General features: G+C 40.8%; 1 protein-coding gene across 3 annotated transcripts in view; it reads right to left on the reverse strand.

The window, feature by feature from the left end:
- NOL10 (nucleolar protein 10) overlaps positions 1 to 12,574 on the reverse strand; it is an 88,516-nt gene extending 75,942 nt beyond the window's left edge. Inside the window, exons 1-6 of one of the 3 annotated variants that reach the window (XR_004352939.1) lie at positions 12,394 to 12,544; positions 8,439 to 8,484; positions 6,083 to 6,181; positions 3,327 to 3,404; positions 2,042 to 2,079; positions 685 to 821 (exon numbers count right to left, since the gene is read on the reverse strand). Coding sequence is in view for 1 of the 3 variants with exons in the window: in XM_032653309.1 (XP_032509200.1) it covers positions 685 to 821; positions 2,042 to 2,079; positions 3,327 to 3,404; positions 6,083 to 6,181; positions 8,439 to 8,484; positions 12,394 to 12,459 (464 nt within the window). In the remaining 2 variants the exon portion in view is untranslated. Of the gene's footprint in view, positions 1 to 684; positions 822 to 2,041; positions 2,080 to 3,326; positions 3,405 to 6,082; positions 6,182 to 8,438; positions 8,485 to 12,393 lie in introns of all 3 variants that reach the window. The other 2 variants (XR_004352938.1, XM_032653309.1) reach the window with 2 other exon arrangements.
- Between the last annotated feature and the right edge of the window lie 8,430 nt (positions 12,575 to 21,004).

Raw genomic sequence — 21,004 nt, forward strand, 5'->3', positions numbered from 1 at the left:
AAGTAAATATAATTTTTAGAAACATGGATCTGTCATAAAGCATCACTTCCCTTTGTAAAACTGATACAAAAATGCATTCTAACCCTAAAAGATAACCACCTTACTTGTAAGTTTGTTCATGCATAAAAGTGATTTAAACGACCCATGTGCCAAGGAAATATTATGAAGTCATTAAGTAGGATATTATTTACAAATAACACGGAGATTACAAGATCCAAAATGTATCTATAAGTGTATGTATATAAGACTACAATGAAATAACAATAAAATACTAATAAGGGTTTCCTCTGAGTGGCATAATTATGGGTGATTTTTTTTCTTCTTTATTCTTTTTTATATTTCCCCAATTTTCTAAAATGGATATGACTTATTTTTATAATCATAAAGAAGGTAGCATTTAAGAATAAAAGTTTTAAAATGCATGCAATGGGGCTAAGATACTGACTCCACACCACTGCTACACTATTGGGTCACCCATGTCTCTCTAGATTTAGAGCACCACGCTAATAGAAGTCAAGGATGTAATTCCTAAATGAGCCAGTCACTTTGGAACTACACTCTTTGAGCAACCATAAGGCAGGGATAATGTCTTATCCTTCTTTTAATCCCTCTCCTCAATTTTAAGAACAGAAGTTGCTTGGGGAGGTGGAAAGGAGAAAACAAAGGGTGATTAGACCCCAATACCTCGCGCCAACAAAGTACAAGTCACAGGATGGATAATGGTAAGAAAAATCTCTCCCGAACTTTGGTATTCTGGTTTTGTAGTAGAAACCTGATTGTGAATGAAATTCAATGTATCTATCGTTATGCAGGAAGACGATCTGAAAATAAAACAAGAAAATTAGTTTGCTTAGGTTAAAGTATTTATTTCATCATCATCACTGAAACCGGCAAAGCAAGAAAATCTCTCATCTCTCTCATCCTCCTCCTTGCTCTCTGTAAACGCATGTGTATAAACACAACTCGCCATGATGGTTAAGAAATGTGTTTGAGAATCAAACCTCTCCATTAGTTACTTAATGCCTTCCCGCATCTTAGATAGGTTTTTGGCAAACTTTACCTTCTAACTGAAAGACTCAATACGAATGCCCTTCATCTACCTGGCGCCAGCACTTTGTAATGTAGAGCACTGCTCAGTAACCTCAGAGAGTCATTTCCTATTTTACTTAAGAACACATTTTAGTAATCTCACTATTATCACATGGAGTTTGATAGGCTCCTTGTATAAATTTAACTTTAATGTATTACAAAGGTATCTTAAAAATCTGCAGATGGTATTGAAAAGCAAATTTATCAAGATCTAGAGAAAATATACTATAAAATTACAAGTTCCAAAACGTATGATAAACGGCTACCACAGGCAAAAGGATAAACTGTACCCCACAGTTTCCAGAACTGAAGACAACACAGAAAGCATGTCAGCTCTGAAAATTCAATTTTCCTTCATGATGACATCTCTAAAAGTTTTTCATTTTAAATTGAATAAGGCACTTTTACTGACAATCTTGTAACTGTTGAAAATTACCACAAGAGTTGAAAGACGCACTAATGGCACCAAAAATGAAAGAAAAGGAAACGTAAATATATTAGCTGTGTCTTGAGCTGTTTCAGTATATGCACAACCACTTATTTGCAGGGTTAAGAAAATTAAACATACAACACTGCTGCTGTACTTCTCACATATGAATAAGAAAACGAAAATAATAAATGCAATAATGAAAATCACACATCTAGAACACAGGATGGTCTAAAAAGATGACTGCTACCAATTCTTAAAAATATAGATAAGGTTTCATTCATACATGCTATGGCAAACTTGAAATTTTCGATATTAGACTGGCCAAAGGCTATCTCTATCCCAGTTGTCACATACATGTGACAAACTAAGTATGTATTAATAGAAAACAATAGGTTTTATTTTACTATACAGCCATTTTAAATTTAACAATGGAGACATCATTAAAAACACTTATCATAAAAACAAATCCCTCTCATTCATTTCCTGAGGACAGGCAGGATAAACCAACGCTACAAAGCATACCTTTGAATAGTCATCAGACAAAGTTTCAAAGGTGACAACTGAAAAATAAGAAACAGGAAACATACAATTATCAGTCCACTTTTTTAATAAAAATACAAATTTGATGCAAAGATTCTAACTCAACACAAATACTATATACAAATGCTGGGTTTTTCTTCCCTTTTTGCACCTACAAAACACAAGAACAAAGTTTCCATGCTATATTGCCCCCCCAAAACACCAAATGGAAAATTAAAAGCTTTATAGTTTCTTTATACAGATCAGCTAGATTTTCTACAGAACTGAAGCAAATTAAATAATAAATTTACAAAACATAATGACTTCTAAATTTTGTCACAGTTTTTCTGAGATGTTCAAAGTAAAACAACAAACATTAAAAACTCAAAACTTTTTGCTTTAAAAAAGGTAACAGTAACTTTTTACTCATTCATAGTATACCTGCTAAATGAAAATAAAGAATGAAAACAGTTATTATTAGCAGCACATGGAGTTTGTACTGTTTTTTAAAAAGAAGACAGTGAAACAAGTTAAGAGAATACATATCCCATTAACTCCTTTTCCCTCAATCTCAAACATGGGGCCACCTGACAAAAATACCTGAACTCTCCCATTTCAACCTGCGCCCTGTGCCAGGCAGAATTCTAAGAATGACCCCGCTGACCTTCCCCCCAGGGCAGCCCCCTCCTCTGGAGAGTGTGGGTGGACGCTATCAACGTGAGGAGACACCGCCCTTGTGACTACATCACGTTCTATGGCAAAGGAAAGATTTATAATCACACGAGCCCTTTCAAAGCAGAGTTTTCTACAGCTGGCGGCGGAAGGGGTAGTCAGAGAGATTCAGAGCACGAGAAGGATCCAATGAGCTGCTGCTGGCTTGAAGGAGGAAGGGACCAAGTGAGGAGGAATGCAGGGGTCTCTAGAAGCTGAGCATGCCCCCAGGCTGACAGCCAGCAGCAGAGGGGTCCCTAGCCCTACAACCAAAACAAACTGCATTCTGCCAACATCCTGTAAGTTTGAAAAGGGGTCTTGCCCAGGGCCTCTGGCAAGAGTCCCACCTGGCTGACACCTTGAGGTCAGCCCTGAGCACAGAACACAGAAAAGCCTGGACGGACTTTACCTACAGAGCTATGAGCTAATAAATGAATCTTTTTTAAGCTGCCGCGTTTATTGCAATTTGTTACACAGCACAGAAAACTGATGCACAACCCATGCCCATTTTAAAAAGCAGAAAAGCAGCCAAAAATAAAAACTATTTTTGTGATTTCAAATATAACCTCTTACTTACCTTCTGAATCTAAACACCTTTCAAACTTCAAGGATAATTGATAGGTGTCATAACATCGAACTCGAGGTTTGTATGTTCCTATAAAAAAAGTTAATGTGATGTAAAACCTAAAGGACATACTTTTCATTATCAATATCCTGCAGATATGTTGAGTATACTTTTTGTTTAGAGGTAAGTAAGATTCATTATAAGCATATCAAACAAAAAGAATTTAAAAGCAGGCTCTCCTAAAATGGACGGCTAGTGGGAAGCTGTTGCATAGCACAGGGAGATCAGCTTGATGCTTTGTGACAATCTAGAGGCCTGGGATAGAGAGGGTGGGAGGGAGGCTCAAGAGGGAGGGGATGTGGGGATATATGAATACATATAGCTGATTCACTTTGTTGTACAGCAGAAACTAACACAACACTGTAAAGCAATAATACGCCAATAAAGATATTTAAAAAAAAAAAGCCCTCTCCAACATCCCAAGGGAAAAATGAACAAAGGATATAAACAAGCAAGACACGGAAAATGTATACACCTGTGTATGAAATACAAATAACTAATCAACTTCACAAATAATCTAACAAAGATTTTTTAAAAATTAGTTTTTGTCAGTATTTATAAAATAGATAAATAATAAGAACCTGCTGTATAAAAAATAAAATTCAAAAATTCAAAAAAAATTCAAAAAAATTAGTTTTTGTCTATCAAATGGCAAAGATGAAAAACTGGTTAGTATCTATATTGAGGTTGATGTTCAAAAAAAGTTCTCTCATACTTTGGTGATAAGTATAAATTATTAGAAATTCTTTGGAGGACAATCTGGCAATATCTGTAAAACATGTGATGCTCATACGCCTTATATCTGTATTTCAACTTATACAAATTTATTCTACAGAAACACACCCATAAGTGTACCGAAGACATGAGGAACGTTCACCGCAGCATTATTTACTGATGGCCAAAAATTGAAAGCAAATTAAATGTCCACAGATAGGGAAACGGTTAAATAAATGATGGTAAATCATTATAGAGGTTATAAAGAGGATGATGCAGACCTGTAACTCCTGACGTGGAAAGCTGCCAAAACATATTACAAAGTGAAAGGGAGAGTGAGTACAGCGGGTGCAGGGAGGGCTGCAGAGTGGCGCTTATACTGTGATCTGGCTTTTGTAAAACTCAACAATGACAGTGTCAGTACTCTGTACAGAAAGAAGATGGAGGAGTAAGCACAGTGATATCTTGTGTATTTTAGTGCAATCTTAGGGCCTTTCACATTTTATCTTATGTATTTCTATAATGTGTGCATTTTTTATAAGTTTATCATGAAAAGAAAAAGACTGACTTTTAAAACCACTAAGGATATTTTTAAAAGAAAGGAATGAAGTAGTCCTATGTTTTCTGGCATGGATCAAAGCCCAAGATCTCATTTAAAAATAGTATACAGTATAGTATATATACACACACATACTCTATATGTATGTGTTACATATAATCTATAATTAAAATTTAGATTCTGAACATAAAACTGGACGCTAAAAAATGGGGATAGTGTTAGTAATGAGACAACCATTAACACAGAACAAAAGAGACTAGCACGTGGATGTATAAAAGTAGTCAAATAAGAAAGTGGTTGGAAAAGAGATATAGATGGATAATGTTAAGCCAACAAAAAAATTTAAGTGGACAATACCCGGGATATATGTAGCAGAATCACAACCATAAAAAGGTTGGGTAATGCTGTTCTAACTTATAATATATTAAAAGTTCCCTATATTTGTTGACTTTTTGATACTGATGAATACTGCTAACATAAAATCTTAGTGACATGACAGAGCAAATCATTACGGTAAAAATGCCCTTTCCTGGAACCATCGTTCATCGCGGGTGGGAGCGCAAAACGATCTGACTCTGCTCTGCAAAACCATACACCTACCCTCTGACCCAGCAACGCCCTCAAAACAGACTTGGACAAGACGGCTCCTAATGCTTTACCAGTAACGGTCGGAGAATGAAAATAGCCCAGGTGTCCACCAAATGAAGACTAAATTAACAAAGTGTGGCATATTCCTATAAGGAAATACCATTTGCTAATAAAGAAAGAACACATTACTGACACACATAATGACATGAATGAATCCGAAATGTGAAGCCCTAGATGAAATAAGTCTTACACACAAAAAATACATAGGGTATGACTGCATTTACGTGAAGTCCATTTAAAACAGGCTACACTTGTCTGTGGTGAAAAAGTAAATCACAGCAGCGGCCGGCTACACATGAGTGGGAGCAGGGATTGACTGTGGGGGGCATAACGGAATGCTCCAGATGAAAGAATGTTTTGTATCTTGCTAGGGGTTTGGGCTACACAGGCGTATGCATTTGTCCAAACTCATCAGTGTACTTATACAAATTTATCTTTAAAAAAAAAAGCCATAAACGAATACTGAACTCTAGTTAATGATGTACACACTGAGGTGTTTAGGGGTGAAGTATACTAATACCTGCAACTTACTCTGAAATGTATCAAGATACAGGATGGATTGATGGATGGCAGAAAGATGGGTAGACAGATATGTGATAAAGCAAATACAATAAACTATTGAAGAATCTAGGTGACAGGCTGTTCACTGTACAGTTTTTTCAATATTTCTATATGTTTGAAATTTTTAAATAATAAAATGTCAGGGTAATTTTTAAAAAGTGACCTTTCCCATCATAACATTTCCTGCTACGAAGTATATGTAAATCATAACCAAAAAGATGCTTACCGGTTGCTAAAATATACTGTCCATCTTTTGATACCTTAATAGTGGTACAAACAGTAGGCATTTCAAAATCCTGAATAAGTTCAATTCTCCTACGGACATCTACAAAGAAAGAAGATAAATAACTGGTTTAACCTCCACGTGCTAACTCTCGTGTCCAGGAAGACAGTATTCAGAGCGGGGTCACTACCAACGGCAACGTCCCAGTGCCTCCAAGCCTCGGGAAGGCACACGGACACAGCCCCGCCCCTGACACAGCAAGCTCTTCTCTTAGCTCATACCTTATTTTTCTAAACTAAGTATTTTATTTTTATTTTTCAAAAAGGAAAAAGTGTCATCGTTAATTGGAAAAAAAAAGGTCCATAACAGTGCATCAAACATACAGTTTCAAGCCCTGGATAAAGGGGCAACAGAATAAACATTAAACCACTACTGTTATTCAATCATGGATCATGGCTAAGACAAAAATCTTTACCATTTTTTCTCCTAAATAACAACAAGTCTAAACCTTTAAAATCTTAACTTTATATAAGAAGCTGCTACCAAGCTGACTTTTGCCTCTTTGTGGCAGCACTGATCCGCGGCCAAGAAGATCCAGGCTAGAGGAAGCCTTAGAGCAATCTCTGGGTCTAAACACCTAAACGTACTCTCACAAAAACTGGTTCCCTGCAACAAGAAAGTGTGGATTCTTGCTGGCTGCTACTGTAACAATGCGCCCACTGTAAGGACTGTGTATGACTCTCTGGCACATTACTGCCTTGTTCACTAAACCAACCAACTGAGCAGGAATGGCCCACTAAATTTGGAAGACACACGATACTCTTGAGATGGGCTGGAAAGGAGTCAATGAACAATTTTGTCCTCTAAGTAATCTGAACCTGTTTTCTTACACACTAGAACACTGGAGTGGAATGAGAGAATCAGAAGAAATCAAAATCAGTAAGCACTGTGAAAGCAGCAATTGTACTTTTCTAATTTTATATAAAGCCTACTTCTTCTCCAAGATGCTTGCTTTGACGTATCTATCTCACATCCAGAAACCTTTTCAATATCTTAGGTCTTTGATTTTCAGAAAATAACTTGAACAAGATATGTGGGAACTTAATCATCTTTCAACTATGACAAGTTGTAATAGAGAAAATTTAATGAAAATTTGTCCAAAATGACTTAAGTTAAAAACTGATCTTACAAACCTATCTTCCCTGCTGTCATAACTTAAAGAATCAAAATCTTCTACAGTGACCATATGTTCATGTTCATATGTCCTGTAAGTAAAATTACTTTGTTCAGAAAGAAAATGTTCATTGTCTCTATAGCTCAAAAACTGACAAATGGATTTAACGAATGGAAAAAGATATGATACACTGGAAAACAAAGTGATTACGGAACTGTTAGGAGAGCTAGTCCTTCTGGGACTGCTTGCATTCCTATTGGTCTTGCTGGGTATGGCAAGACTGTGAGGCCCTGGCCACTCCTTTACCTGAGCCATTTCTCAGCATTATTTATGCAGCTGGGAACCTCCACAGGTGAGTCTCCTCTAGACAAAGAGCAGGCGTGTCTACTGCTTGCTGTAAAGGCAGTGGACTTCTCAAGTTCAGTGTTCCTCAGCTGCAACACAAACCCACCGCATGCAGTGCACCCATCTGGGCCGCACTGAGTGCCCTTGTGGAACTTGGGCAGGGGGGTGACAGAGCATGCTGGTGATCACGCTATCTGCTGTGCAGCCTGAGTGATGCAGCCCTTGTCTCTGACCCAGGAGTCTTACGTCTTCTGCTATCATCCATGAAACAGTAACGAGCTAACTTACTAGTGCTTAAGTAGGTAAAAATCAAACCCTATACCCTCGGGACTGTATCAAGCACAACAAAGGTTTTCTTAAGAAGGAAAAGGGGGCTTCCCTGGCAGTGGTTAAGAATCCACCTGCCAATGCAGGGGACACGGGTTCAAGCCCTGGTCCAGGAAGATCCCACCTGCCGTGGAGCAACTAAGCCTGTGCGCCACAACTACTGAGCCCGTGTGCCACAACTACTGAAGCCCACAGGCCTAGAGCCCGTGCTCCGCAACAAGAGAAGCCACTGCAATGAGAAGCCCGTGCAGTGCAAGGAAGAGTAGCCCCCGCTCGCCGCAACTAGAGAAAGCCCGCGCACAGCAACAAAAAAACCCAACAGAGCCATAAATCAATCAATAAATTAATTAAAATTTTTTTTAAAAAGGAAGGAAAAGGGCAGAAAGTTTATTTTCCACTGCATGAATTCCACTGTGTTTTTGTAAACCTTCACTTAAATATGATAACAATAAATGAGAAAAGCATTATAACGTGGATCACAAATGTAGCTGAAATGAAAAAAATAATACTCACCAACATCTTTCTTCTGAAGTGCTCTCTTTTTTCTGTCAGAAAGCCACTTAAAGAAAACAAAGAGACTTTATTTTAAAACATATTTACTTGAATTGTTTCTCTGCTTACAAAAATAATACATGCTCATATTAAAAAACTGAAACTTCACAGGAATATATAACATAGAAAATGAAAATACTCTGTAATCCTAACCCTACTGTTAACATCCTGTTACATGGATTTTTTTCTGGTATATATTTACATATACTAGACAATAAATTTTTAGAACTACTATATTTTATACAAGAGAAAACTAGTTCATCTAATCAACCTAAGGGAAAGGAGTAAGCCTCAAATATTATGGGTTATAACTAATATATGGAACTTTATTTAAGTGAAATTTTAAAAAGCAAACATTAAATGGAGAAAGTTTCTTAAAGAAATATATTTTTTACAAAACATAAACCTAGATAAGTAAACCTGACCAAATAGCTGACACTTGATAATAAAGAAATGATACTTTTAAAAGTCACATTCGCTGACACCAGATTTTGTTCTGTAATTCCTGTACCTTATTTTAGCTTGCAGCATAAGTCCATTGCATGAACAGGTGCCAACGATGAAGCACTAATCAGTTACGATTACCTTAAAGCAGTGGTTCACAACCGGGGGCAATTTTGCCTCCGAAGGGCATCTGGCAATTCTTAAAGGGTACTTGGTTGCCACAATGGGAAGGGGTGGGCACTCCTGGCAACTAGTGGGTAGAGGTCAGGGATGCTGCCAAGCCTCCTACAATGCACAGGACAGCCTGTACAACAAGCGCTGTCCAGCCCAAAATGTCAATAATGACGAGGTTAAGAAAACATACCCTCAGGAAATCAAAGAAAAGCAAGAGAAAAATTAACAGATGTCATTTCTAAAAGCAGAAACCCAATGTACATCCCATGTTAGACACAGAACATTATAATCTTTAGGGCTCTCTGGTCATGTAGCCCCACTCCTGAAGACCCTAAGTGTGACGCCTGAGGCAGTGTGGACACTGGAACAGGTGTCACTCTTTGAAGGGCCTCAGTCTGAGCCAGAGCTCTCCTCCTGCCTTGTGTTTAGGGCATTGATTTACAGGTCTGTGCTAGTCTTTGTGATTACACTGCTCTGATTTCATTTTAGGCAGAAATGTTTCAATTAAAGGTGATGTTAAACTATATTTCTGGGCACTCGATACATTCTTCTACATCAACTTAATAGAAGCAAAACAAAGGGTTCTCCTTTCATAGGGGATTCGATTTCCTCTTCTCAGGGAGTTATGCTAAAGAAGGGGGCAGTTCATTCAATAGCTGGTCTCACACATCAGGAGCTTGGGGCAAAGGGGAGGGGACTGAGATTGCCTTCTAAATGGGAGCCTGGGACCTAAAAGAGCCAGAAATTCCTTACAACGGTGACGATGGAAAAGAGTTGAAAAATGATGAAAAAACAGTTCACTCTGGAGTTTCTGTACACACTGACAGCACTACAGAAGAGCACACCAGACAGAGTCAGCACGGGGCAGGAATGAACCAGTCTAAGTTTTAAAAGTTCAACAAAGAACTGAAAGTTGTCACTGATATCAGGCATCCTCTTTGTGTTCTACAAAATCACAGCTGATAGAGAAGATCACTTTACCAATGCCAAAGAATTTAACCAGAAACCCAGCAAAAGAGCTCTGGAAATGCTGATGACCTAATTCTCTCACTGGACAGGCATCCCGCCATTGTTGAAAAAAAAAGAAAAGAAAAGAAAAGAGAAGAAGAAAAAAAACCAAAACCCTGCTTGATCTTACATTTGAAGTAGGTAAAGCAAAATAGGCAATTTGTTGGTAAGTCAGAATTACTTTAAAAGAAGATTTAGAGAGATTCCCTAACACGATACACATACCTGTTTACTCAACATTTCCACCTGATGTTTATTAGAACATCAAACCTTCAGTATCAAAAATAAAACTTTTCATGCCTTTTGCTCACTACCTTCCCCCGACCCCCAATGTGCTCAATTCTCCATTTCAGTTATCAGCAACACCGTGTACCCAGTTATTCAGATCCACACCCTAAGAGTTCTCTCTTGATTCCTTCCTTCACCTCAACTCCCTAAGACTATCCAACCCATTAGCAAGTCCCATTAGCCTACCTCCAAAACACCTCCTTTACCCCACCCAGTCTTAGCATCTCCTCTGCTAAGATCCTAGCCCGAGCCACCCGTCTCTCAGTTGGACCACCTAACTCATCCCCACTCACACCCTCCCCGGCTGCAGTAATTTACCAGAGAGCAGCCAGTCTGAAACCCAGCAACCGCTTCCAACAGCACTAAGAATAAAACCCTAATTTCCTGCCTTGGCCTACAAGGCCCACCTCTCCAGCCTCAGCTGTCCCCACCCTCTTGCCCCACTGAGCATTCCGCAGCCACAACCGTGCTTCTCCTGTTTCTCCAACGTGCCAAGTGCCTTCCATTGTGGGTCACTGACACTTTCTGTTCCCTCAGTACGGAAAACTCTTCCTTTCTCCCATCTTCAAAAGACTCAATCCTTTCCATCAACCAAGTTTCTGTTCAAACGTTACCCCCTTGTAGAGGGGCCTTCCCTGAGGGCTTGAGTCCAAACCACTTTCTCTAAACAATTCATCCACAAGTGCTCTCTTATAGACACTCAAAGCACTTTTCAGTATCTGAAGTTGTCCTATTTGCTTACTTATTATCCTTTTCCCCAACAGGGAACCTTATCTGACCGGTTCATCACGTATCCCAACACTTAGAACAGGGCTGCCTGCAGGTACTCACATCTCAGCAAATGTGCAGAACCAAAGAACAAAATGAGAAGGATCATGCTGTGTGACAAACAGCTGGAGAACAAGGAGTTATTTAACCTGAATTCTGAGAAGAGTCTAATCACTGGCTCCAAATCTTTTAGGGTCAGACACAAGGAAGAGTTACACTTATTCTGATTTCCAAGGGCAGGAGTCAGAGCAACTGCGGCATGTTTTTTTTTTGTTTGTTTGTTTTTGCGTTATGCGGGCCTCTCACTGTCGTGGCCTCTCTCGTTGCGGAGCACAGGCTCCGGACGTGCTGGCCGCAGCGGCCATGGCTTACGGGCCTAGCCGCTCCGCGGCATGTGGGATCTTCCCGGACCGGGGCACCACCTGCATCGGCAGGTGGACTCTCAACCACTGCGCCACCAGGGAAGCCCAGGGGGCGTGTTTTAAAACAACTGTCTGACAAGCAGTCTCAAAATGGAAGAGCTTCTGCCAAAAGCTTCTTCTCACTGGCAGTGCTTTGACAGCAGCCTGACCAGCACTTATGAGAAATAACATACAAGCTACAGAGCCTAGGCAGATGACTCTGGACAAGTCACCCTTCCCCTCGCTGGAACTTTTGCATATTTTCAACATGAAAAGATTGGAAGAGAATGGCTGACTTTCCAAAGGCCTTCCAATTCTGATGTCCTAAGACTCAACGAAATCGCGTTAAGTTCAGCAAGGTTCAAAAATACTGCCGTCCACATCATAAATGCTGCTGACACAAAGTCTGCATTTCTCTTCACTGCTGTATTTCTAGAACTTGGCATATAACAAGAATTCAACGAAGAGCTGATGAGCGGGCATTAAAGTGGGGGAGAAATACCTGTCAACCAATCTGTCCACGTTTTCCTCCTCGGTGTGGCAGCGGCTGTGAACATTATACAAACCCAAAGGGACAGCTCCTCTGTTCTAGAGAACTTTACCCGCAAAAAGTTCAAGCCAACTCATCAATCCCGATCACCCCTCGGCCCAGGCTCTGGCGCGGTAACAGCACTGTCCTCGTCTCCCAGCACCGACCAGCTCCCCCAGGCACCGTCCCTGGACTCTGGGCCTCCCCTAGTCTGGGGCCGGCCCGGGCCCAGCTGAAACTACCAGGAACAGGGAAGAGGAGAGGGGCGGCTGCCCCGCGAAGAAGAGGACCCGACGTGACTCACCTCGGGAAGGGACTTGCCGCAGCTGAGACTGTAAATCTTCACTTCGTTGAGGCTGGAGACCTGCATCGCGACGCCGAGGAGCAGCCACCCCCGTTCCCGTCCAGGACGCTGCAGTGCGCGCAAGCACCGTAGTCTCAGGGCCTCCTGGAGCGCCTGGGCGGCGTGGGGCCCGGGCGGCGGGCGCCGGGTGATGACGCACTTCCGGGCGCCGGAAAAAAGCGCCGGTCCCGGAAGTGGGAAAGTGGCGGAGTTAGGGAAGGCTAACTAGTGAGGTCCAGGAGTCGGCGGGGCTGGGAGCGACCTTAATATAGGGAGGGCGAAGAACTGCTTTCCCTTTTCTCAGCAGGGAGGAGCAGGAAGCTCTTAGCGTCTCTGCTCAGGCCGAAGGGTCTAGGTACCCGGGAGGGCGAGGCTGTCTGGGCTGACTGAGGCTTTGGGGGGCCCGGTCAGGGAATCCAGGGAGAGAATGCGACCTGGAAGCGAATTCAAAGTGGAAGTGAGTTCTTTTCTCACCAGTGTTCCTGCAATATTCCATTAGAAATAAAAGCTTTTTTAAAATGATATTAAAAAAATATTTTCATCTAGAATTGACATTCATCCTGCAGGGGAGCAAAATTTGCCATCCCAAAATGTCTCTTTGGCGTGCGTATTATTTCTAGCTGAAACCAATCAAGGCCCAAAAGACACAGGAAAAAACTTTGACCTTCCCCTTCACTGTGTAGAAGAATGTAGATAGAGGACCTGTTCTAGCAAGGGCGCTGTCGCCATGGATAACTAGAGTGTGAACTGGGTGTGGTAGACAGGGAGGAACCTAGCAAAGTCTGTTAAAATTCCCCTCTGTGTCCCATTGTCCCTGTGATACCCAGCAAGCATTTGTTTACCAAACATTTGCTTTTTAATCTCCATGTCAGTTGCCTTCCTCGCTTTTGAAGTCTCAAACCAGTGCCCGAAACAATCTTTTTTGTGTTTAGCTGAAGATGGTATTTAAGATGAGGGTTTCCAGCATTTTGGTGCATTACTCAGTTTTCCTGGGTCCCTCCCATGTATACATGTTATTACACTTTTGTTTGATTTTCACATATTAATCTGATGTCAATTTAATTCTTAGACTAGCCAAAAGAACCTAGAAAGGTAGAGAAAATTTTCTTCCTGGCAATCTCACTAAATAAGGAAAGAAAAGAAAAAGCATAATAAGAAGAGGGGAAAAAAGGTAAAAGAAGAGGTGATCAGGGAAGAAATGGATTTGAACCTGATGTTTTTTGAGATGGGTGTGTGACAGTATTGACAGACAGACCCTCACTTAAGTATCGTTTTCAGAAAGTTCACAAACTTTCTCTGTTGATCATCCAGTTACTTAGAGACTGTTGCCTAGATCTGAGGACTTAAGAATTCTTGGTGTGGTTAGATGAAACTTCAGCAGAAAGTGTCGGTTAACTGTGCAAAAGGGTCCTTTTGAAACTGGAGAGTAGTACTCACTCCACTTTCATATAACTGAGGTGGGTCACTTTGAGCACAAGCTATATTGTTCATGGCAGAGTAAGGACTTCTGAGCTCAACAATTTTGTTCCTATTGTAACTGTCCTTATTCTACCTTAAAGTTCCAGTCCAAATTCTACCTTCCGCCTGAGACTTTTTTTGAGAAAATACGCAGGACTGCCATCCTCCTTGGGGAGGCGGTGTCCCAAGGGAGAGAAAGATCATGGGCTTCAGAGTGGTAATAAAATAGGCCTTTTAAGCAAGTTGTAAAAATAGAAAACGTTAACAGAAACAGACTGACAGATCTAGAGAACAAACTAGTGGTTACCGGTGGGGAGAGGGAAGGGGGAAGGGACATGATAGGGGTAGGGGATTCAGAGGTACAAACTATTGTGTATAAAAGAAACCAGCTACAAGGGTATATTGTACAGCACGGTGAATATAGCCAATATTTTATAATAACTTTAAATGGAGTATAATTATAAAAATATTGAATCACTATGTTGTACACCTGAAACTAATATTGTACTAAGCTATACCTCAATTAAAAAAAAATGGAAAATGCTTATTTTCCAAAATATGCTGGATGATTTCCAAGACACTTTGAATACTTTCATACACACAAAAATACTACCTTTATTATTTTTTAAAATAAATTTTTATTTACTTATTTTTATTTTTGGCTGCCTTGGGTCTTTGTTGCTGTGCATGGGCTTTTCTCTAGTTGCGGTGAGCGGGGGCTACTCTTCGTTGTAGTTCCTGGTCTTCTTATGGGTGGCTTCTCTTGTTGCAGAGCACGGGCTCTAGGCACGCGGACTTCAGTAGTTGTGGCACTCGGGCTCAGCAGTTGTGGCTCGCAGGCTCTAGAGCACAGGCTCAGTAGTTGTGGCGCACGGGCTTAGTTGCTCCGCAACATGTGGGATCTTCCCAGACCAGGGCTCGAACCTGTGTTCCGTGCACTGGCAGGCGGATTCTTAACCACTGCGCCACCAGGGAAGTCCCTACCTTTATTATTTTCAAGAATGTATTGTAAAGACCCATTGAGTGTAAACCACAAGCATGTCTGTCACTTATTAAGTGACATGTGTTAGGTATAATCTATATAGATATAGCCTACTCCTAACTTTGATAATAAAGAGTCCTAGACCATTTCACTTTACCTTATTCAATCCGATTTCCCACTGACTGACCCCTAGACTCGCCATCTACCTCATGAATATCAACTTCATTTCTCTGCTTTTGAATCTTGGCTGATGGTCATTTGAAGCCCTCCCCTTGTCCTTATATCCAGAGGCCACCATCTCCTCAAAACTCACCTTCTGAATATTTTTCTCATTCTCCCATGCTTTCACTGTACTGAATAAATACCTTTACTTTTTTTGCAGATTTTTATTATTAAAATGCACAGTAATTTAACACATCCTACAGACAATAATAATGAACACGGATGCCATGCGATACTAGATGCCTGTTCTTGGCGGTTTCCTGCAGGCATTCTGGTTTCCTTAAGTCACAACCTCTCAAGCCTAATTAAAATATCATTTTTAAAAAGAGAGCCCATAAAGCTTCCTTTTTTGTTAAATTTGGGATGGGCTCCTTTTTTAAAATTTAAAAAGTTTTTGATTTCTATACAATTTTTAAAGGTTACTTTCCATTTACAGTTATTACAAAATATTGGCTGTATTCCCCAGGTTGTACAGTAACATTCTTGTGCCTATCTTACACTCAACAGTTTGTACCTCCCACTCCCCCAGCCCTGTATTGCCCCCCACAACTGATAACCACTAGTTTGTTCTCTATATCAGTGAATCTGCTTCTTTTGTTACATTCACAAGTTTGTTGTCTTTTTTAGAACACAAATAATACATATAAGTGATATCATACAGTATCTGTCTGACTTATTTCACTTAGCATTATGCCCTCCAAATCCATCCATGTTGCCACAAATGGCAAAATTTCATTCTTTTTATGGCTGAGTAATATTCCATCCTATACATATACCACAGTTTCTTTATCCATTCATCTGTTAATGGACACTTAGGTTGTTTCCATGGGGGATGGACTCCTTTTGAACATGTTCTTCACCCTGTTATTTTCTTTCTCCCTCATTTTCATTACTCTAGGAAATTTTTTAACATATTTAGAAGTATAATAGTGTATTGAACTCATGTACATAAAACTCAGCTTCAACAATTCACACATGAACCATTATGTTTCAGCTATACCCTCACTACTTCCTCATCCTTGGTTTATTCTGAAAGATTTGAAGTAAATCCATGGCAATTACCTTTGTGGTTTGTAAGGTACTTGTTTGACCACCCTTTGCACCTAGACTTCATGACAGTCTGGGCCTTACTTCATCTCTGGGTTCCCTGGGCCTAACCCACTGCCTGGTAAATAGCACACTCTCAGTAAATATTCCTTGATAAAAATGAGTCAATTAATCACTCCACATCCTGACCCAAAGTCCTAATTCTTTGTCAGGTACATTTTGGCCTTTGGAATATTGAAAACAGCACAGCTCTCTGCCAAATGATTGTTTCAAACATGCCCATTTATACATCTTCCTGCTCCAACAAGAAATGTCAGAGAGTCAGGAACCACACTGCAAGGAACATGGTGTTTTCTGCTGGGTAGAACAAGGTGTACTTGGTCCTCGGTGCCAGGATGGTGCCCCTCCTGCAGTCACTGCCCTGAGGGTTCAATCCTCCGCATTCTAGGGTTGTTTTCCACTGAGGGTGGAACTACAAAGCAGGTGCTGCTTCCTGGGTGTTTCTAGTTTCATCTCTAACACAAATATTCAGTCCCGACTGTGATGAACTTGAATGTGGTGCTTTATCCAATGCCCGTGCTTGGAGCTAAGAGTACAGTCTTCAAAGCCAGACTGCATGGGTCCAAATCCTGGCCCTACCACTGGCTACCTGGATACAGGCTGGATAGAACAAGTTCATGTAATCTCTCTGCTTCTGTTTCCTCATTTGAACAATGAGGATAATAATAGAACCTACCTCAGAGGGCTTTTATAAAGATAAAATGAGTGTGTGTTATAATTCACTGAGTCCAGGATACCTATTTTTATCATCCCTGAAATCAGGTGTGTCTTGTGTGTCATGCATATTGAATTGACAGTATTTTTCTTCTAATGGTACATGGGATAATGGTGCATCTTATAGTTAATGGGCTTTTAGATTCAATAAAATACAGCACATATGAAACGCTTAGAACTGTTCCTAACATAGTAAGCACTATTTATTAGTTATTATTATTTACTCCTGGGAACAAAAACATTTAAAATTGTCTAAGAAAAAAAAAGTTGTAGACTCCAAATAACCTTAACTCCTGTGTTATTAGTTGCTATTCCAGAGACCTTCAAGTAAACATTCAAGATTCCTCTCCCAATTCTTTACGTCCACAGCCAATCCAACTCCAAATCCTTTAGATTCTCCCTTTCAGATGTCAAATTCATTCTTCTCTGTTCCCACTGCCAGAGGAATTCAAATTTCATCCTCTCCCACCTGGCCATCACAATCCTTTTATTCTGGTCTTCCTGCCCCAAATATGTCTCTCACAGGAGACAAAGTCATGTCTCTAATGGGCAAACCTGATCACATCAACAGTCTAACTCGAAACTCTTTAGTTCTCCCCAAGCCTAGAAGGACACTTTTGCTGGCCCCTTCCGCCTTTCCCAGCCACTGTACCTGATGCTGCCCCCTCTCCAGCTCGTCTCTCACCCCCGCTCACTCCCTAGACTCTCCAAGCTGAATTACTCACAGCGTGAAAAATACAAGACCCTCTCTCACACCTCCTTCGAGTCTTTGCACCTGCTCTTCGGACTACTATTAATCCCACCCTCTGTACCTCAGTAACTCCAGTTCATCCTCCTTCACCTCCAGGGGGCCGTAAATACCTAGATTCTCATCATACATTGTATTTAATCTCACTGCAGTGTTTCTTAAACTGGGGCTTACAGTTGTATTTGCAAAATAACATTTCGTTGTTTTTTTTTTTTTTCTATTTCAACAGTAAGTTTTTAACCAACTGATATAAGCCTATCTGATTATCTGGTTGGCGTCTTCGGAAAAGTACTACGGCTCACGTCAGCGCCAAGTTTGTATTTAAGTTTACAGTTCACTGGCTCCACGTGCCACTACTTTTATTGTCTCGGTTCAGTGATTAGAAGGAGAGAGGATGGCACGAAATGATATGATAGGGACACGTCTGAGCCAAGTGAAAGCCCAACGATGTCATGGCCTATTACGTGAAAGGAGGTTTTGCAATCGATCACGTAGAGGACGGTGGTGGGAAGAATTAAATCAGGCGGGGATAGAGAACGCAACAGATCTCATGTCATAGCAGTGCTATATATTCATCTAGCAAAGCAGCAACTGTTTTTCATCAAAAATATCTATATATCAATTATCATAGTAAATTAATTTGAATTCTATTGGTTTGAAGTTTTACATGAAAATAATGTATCAATTTGTTTTGGTGTATAGTAATACAAGAGCTAAAAGCATAATAAACTTATACTAGGTTTACATTTGTGCATCTTTAAATAAAACACTAAAAAGAATTAAGTCCTAAATGCAACATGGTGGTGTCCTGGATTGGATCCTGGAACAGAAAGATGATATTAGCAAAAACATTGGTAAAATCTGAATAAAATCTGTAGTTTAGTTAATAGTGTTGCACCAATGTTAATTTCTTAGTATTGATAAATACGCCATAGTTATGTAAGATGGGTAGAATAGGGGGAGCTGAGTGAAGTGTATATGGGAACTCTCTGTAGTATATTTACAACTTTTCTGTACATCTAAAATTATTTCAAAATAAAGTTCTTTTGTTTTGTTTTGTTTTATTAAGATGAAGCCAGTGTTGAGGGTCCTCCTGCTAAGCCCATGGAGCGTCTCTGTTTCTTCTGGAAACTCCTTCCTCGTTTTCTCTCCATGAGGCACTACAATAGGCTGTGGATAGATTTCCCAACCATCCACCAGAACCAGAACTCTTGATACCCGTCACCCCTGGCCTTCCCCCTCCCAATAAACAGGATTCTATTCACCAAGTGGTTCACTCTCCACGTCAAATCCACCGGGAAGTCTATCTGTTTTATCTCCAAAGAAGGTTTTCTGGATTTCTACACTGCCACTGCCACCCACTGCCTGGCTCCCCAAGCTGCCAGCTGGTCTCCCTGCTTTCACTCATCCCCTGACCCTCAGCCCTCAGAGCAACCTTTTTAAAATAGTGCATCAGATGGTTTCGCTCCCCTACTTAGAACACAGTGCACTCACATTTAAATCCAAACTCCTTCCTGATGCCTAACAAGATCCTCCACCACCTCTGTTCAGCCTACCTCTCTCTCCCCAGTGACTTGGCCACACTGTTCTCTTGCTTTTCTGGCCTCAGGGTCTTTGCACTTGCTGTTCTCTCTGTCCAGAATGCTCTGTCCTCAGCATTTCCACGGCTGCTACTTTGCAGCATCCGGATCTCATTCCAAATGTCACCCCCCACCCCCAAATGCCTTCTCTGACCCATAGCAGCCCCGCCCCCGCCCAGCTGTGTCCATCACATCCATGTGCTTTATTGTTTTTCTTGCATTTATTACCTGAAATGACTTTACTCTTTAACACTCGAAGTGTTTTATACTCTGGTTCCTTCATGCTCACTAGCATGTAAGCCCCGTAAGAACAGGGACCTTATCCATCTGACTGCTATACATATATGTAATTATATGCAACACTGAGAAGAGAACAAATATAAGTATTTGTTGAATGAATGAAAGAGGAAGATGTTACTATAAGTGACCCCCAAAGATAACATTTCTCTCTTCCAGACACTTGCTGGTCGCGTGGTCTTCTTCTCGCCTGTCAGACCCCATTTCAGAATACTGAAATGCCTGATAGCTAGCCACGCCCTTCCCAGCCCAGGATGCCTAGCTCACCCATTTCCCTGTTACTCTGAATCATTGCTTCGGGTTCCACATAACCTGCAGAGGAATTTTCCACACCTTAAAAATACCATTAACAACTGGATTCGTTTTCTATTGCTAATAGCAAATTACCACAAACTTGGTGGCTTAAAACAGCGTAAATATTGACCCACAGTTCTGTAGGTCAGAATTATGGCATTGGCATGGCTGGTTCTCTGGCAGAAACTAAGGTGTCGGCCAGGCTGGCTGGTCTGGAAGCTCTGGGGTGAAATCAGCTCCCCAGATCATTCTTGTTGTTGGCAGAATTCAGTTTTCTTCAGTTGTAGGGCTGAGATCCCTGGTTTCCTTGCTGGCTGTCAGCCGGGGGCCACTCCCAGCTCCCAGAAGCCGTTCTCAGGTCCTTCCTCCGTGACCCCCGTGGGAAGCTCACAGTATGCATGCTTGTGGTCTTTCAAGCTGGCCACAGTGGGTCTCAGGGACTTCCCCTCTGCATCCAGCAGAGAAGACTCTTCTAAAGGGCTCATGTGAGTAGGTGGCCCTATCTTAAGATCAACTCATTAGTAACCTTAATTATATCTGCCAAATCTTTTCTGCCATGTGATGTAACATAATAGCCTATCATAGTTACAGAGGAGGGAGCTATGCAAAGGTGAAGGACATTGGGTCATCTTAGAATTCTGCCTAACTACCTGTGACTTGCATGGCCGTCACCATCAACATCATCACCATCATCGTCATCACCATCATCACATACAGGTTGTCTTTCCCACCGAGGGAAAAAGAGAATCACTCCTCCCTCCATGCGATAGACTCCTGGAGTATAGCAAAGATGTGAGAAATTAAATTTAGTTAAGCACACATGTATTCAGCTACTACCGTGTGTAAATGCCATGTTTGAATTGAATTGAAATGCCTTTAGGACTTACTATAAAGTTTTTGTGTTATTTTAATAATTAACTCTTAATCACGTGTCCTGTAACCCTATTCATTCATACACTCATTCTGCGAATATCCATCGAGTTACTACTATGTGTTCAGACACTTGTCAATATGTCTGCCTTAGGCTGTAAGTTTTTAGAAGGCAGATTTCAAGTGAAATTACACACATGAAAATGCTTTGTAGATGACATTATTATATAAAAGTAAGACAATACCATGTAAGTCTTTCTCTGTGGGCTGAATTGGCACACAGATTCCAGAATGTATATG

Source organism: Phocoena sinus, chromosome 13 (genome assembly GCF_008692025.1).
Source record: "Phocoena sinus isolate mPhoSin1 chromosome 13, mPhoSin1.pri, whole genome shotgun sequence".
Lineage (NCBI taxonomy): Eukaryota > Metazoa > Chordata > Mammalia > Artiodactyla > Phocoenidae > Phocoena > Phocoena sinus.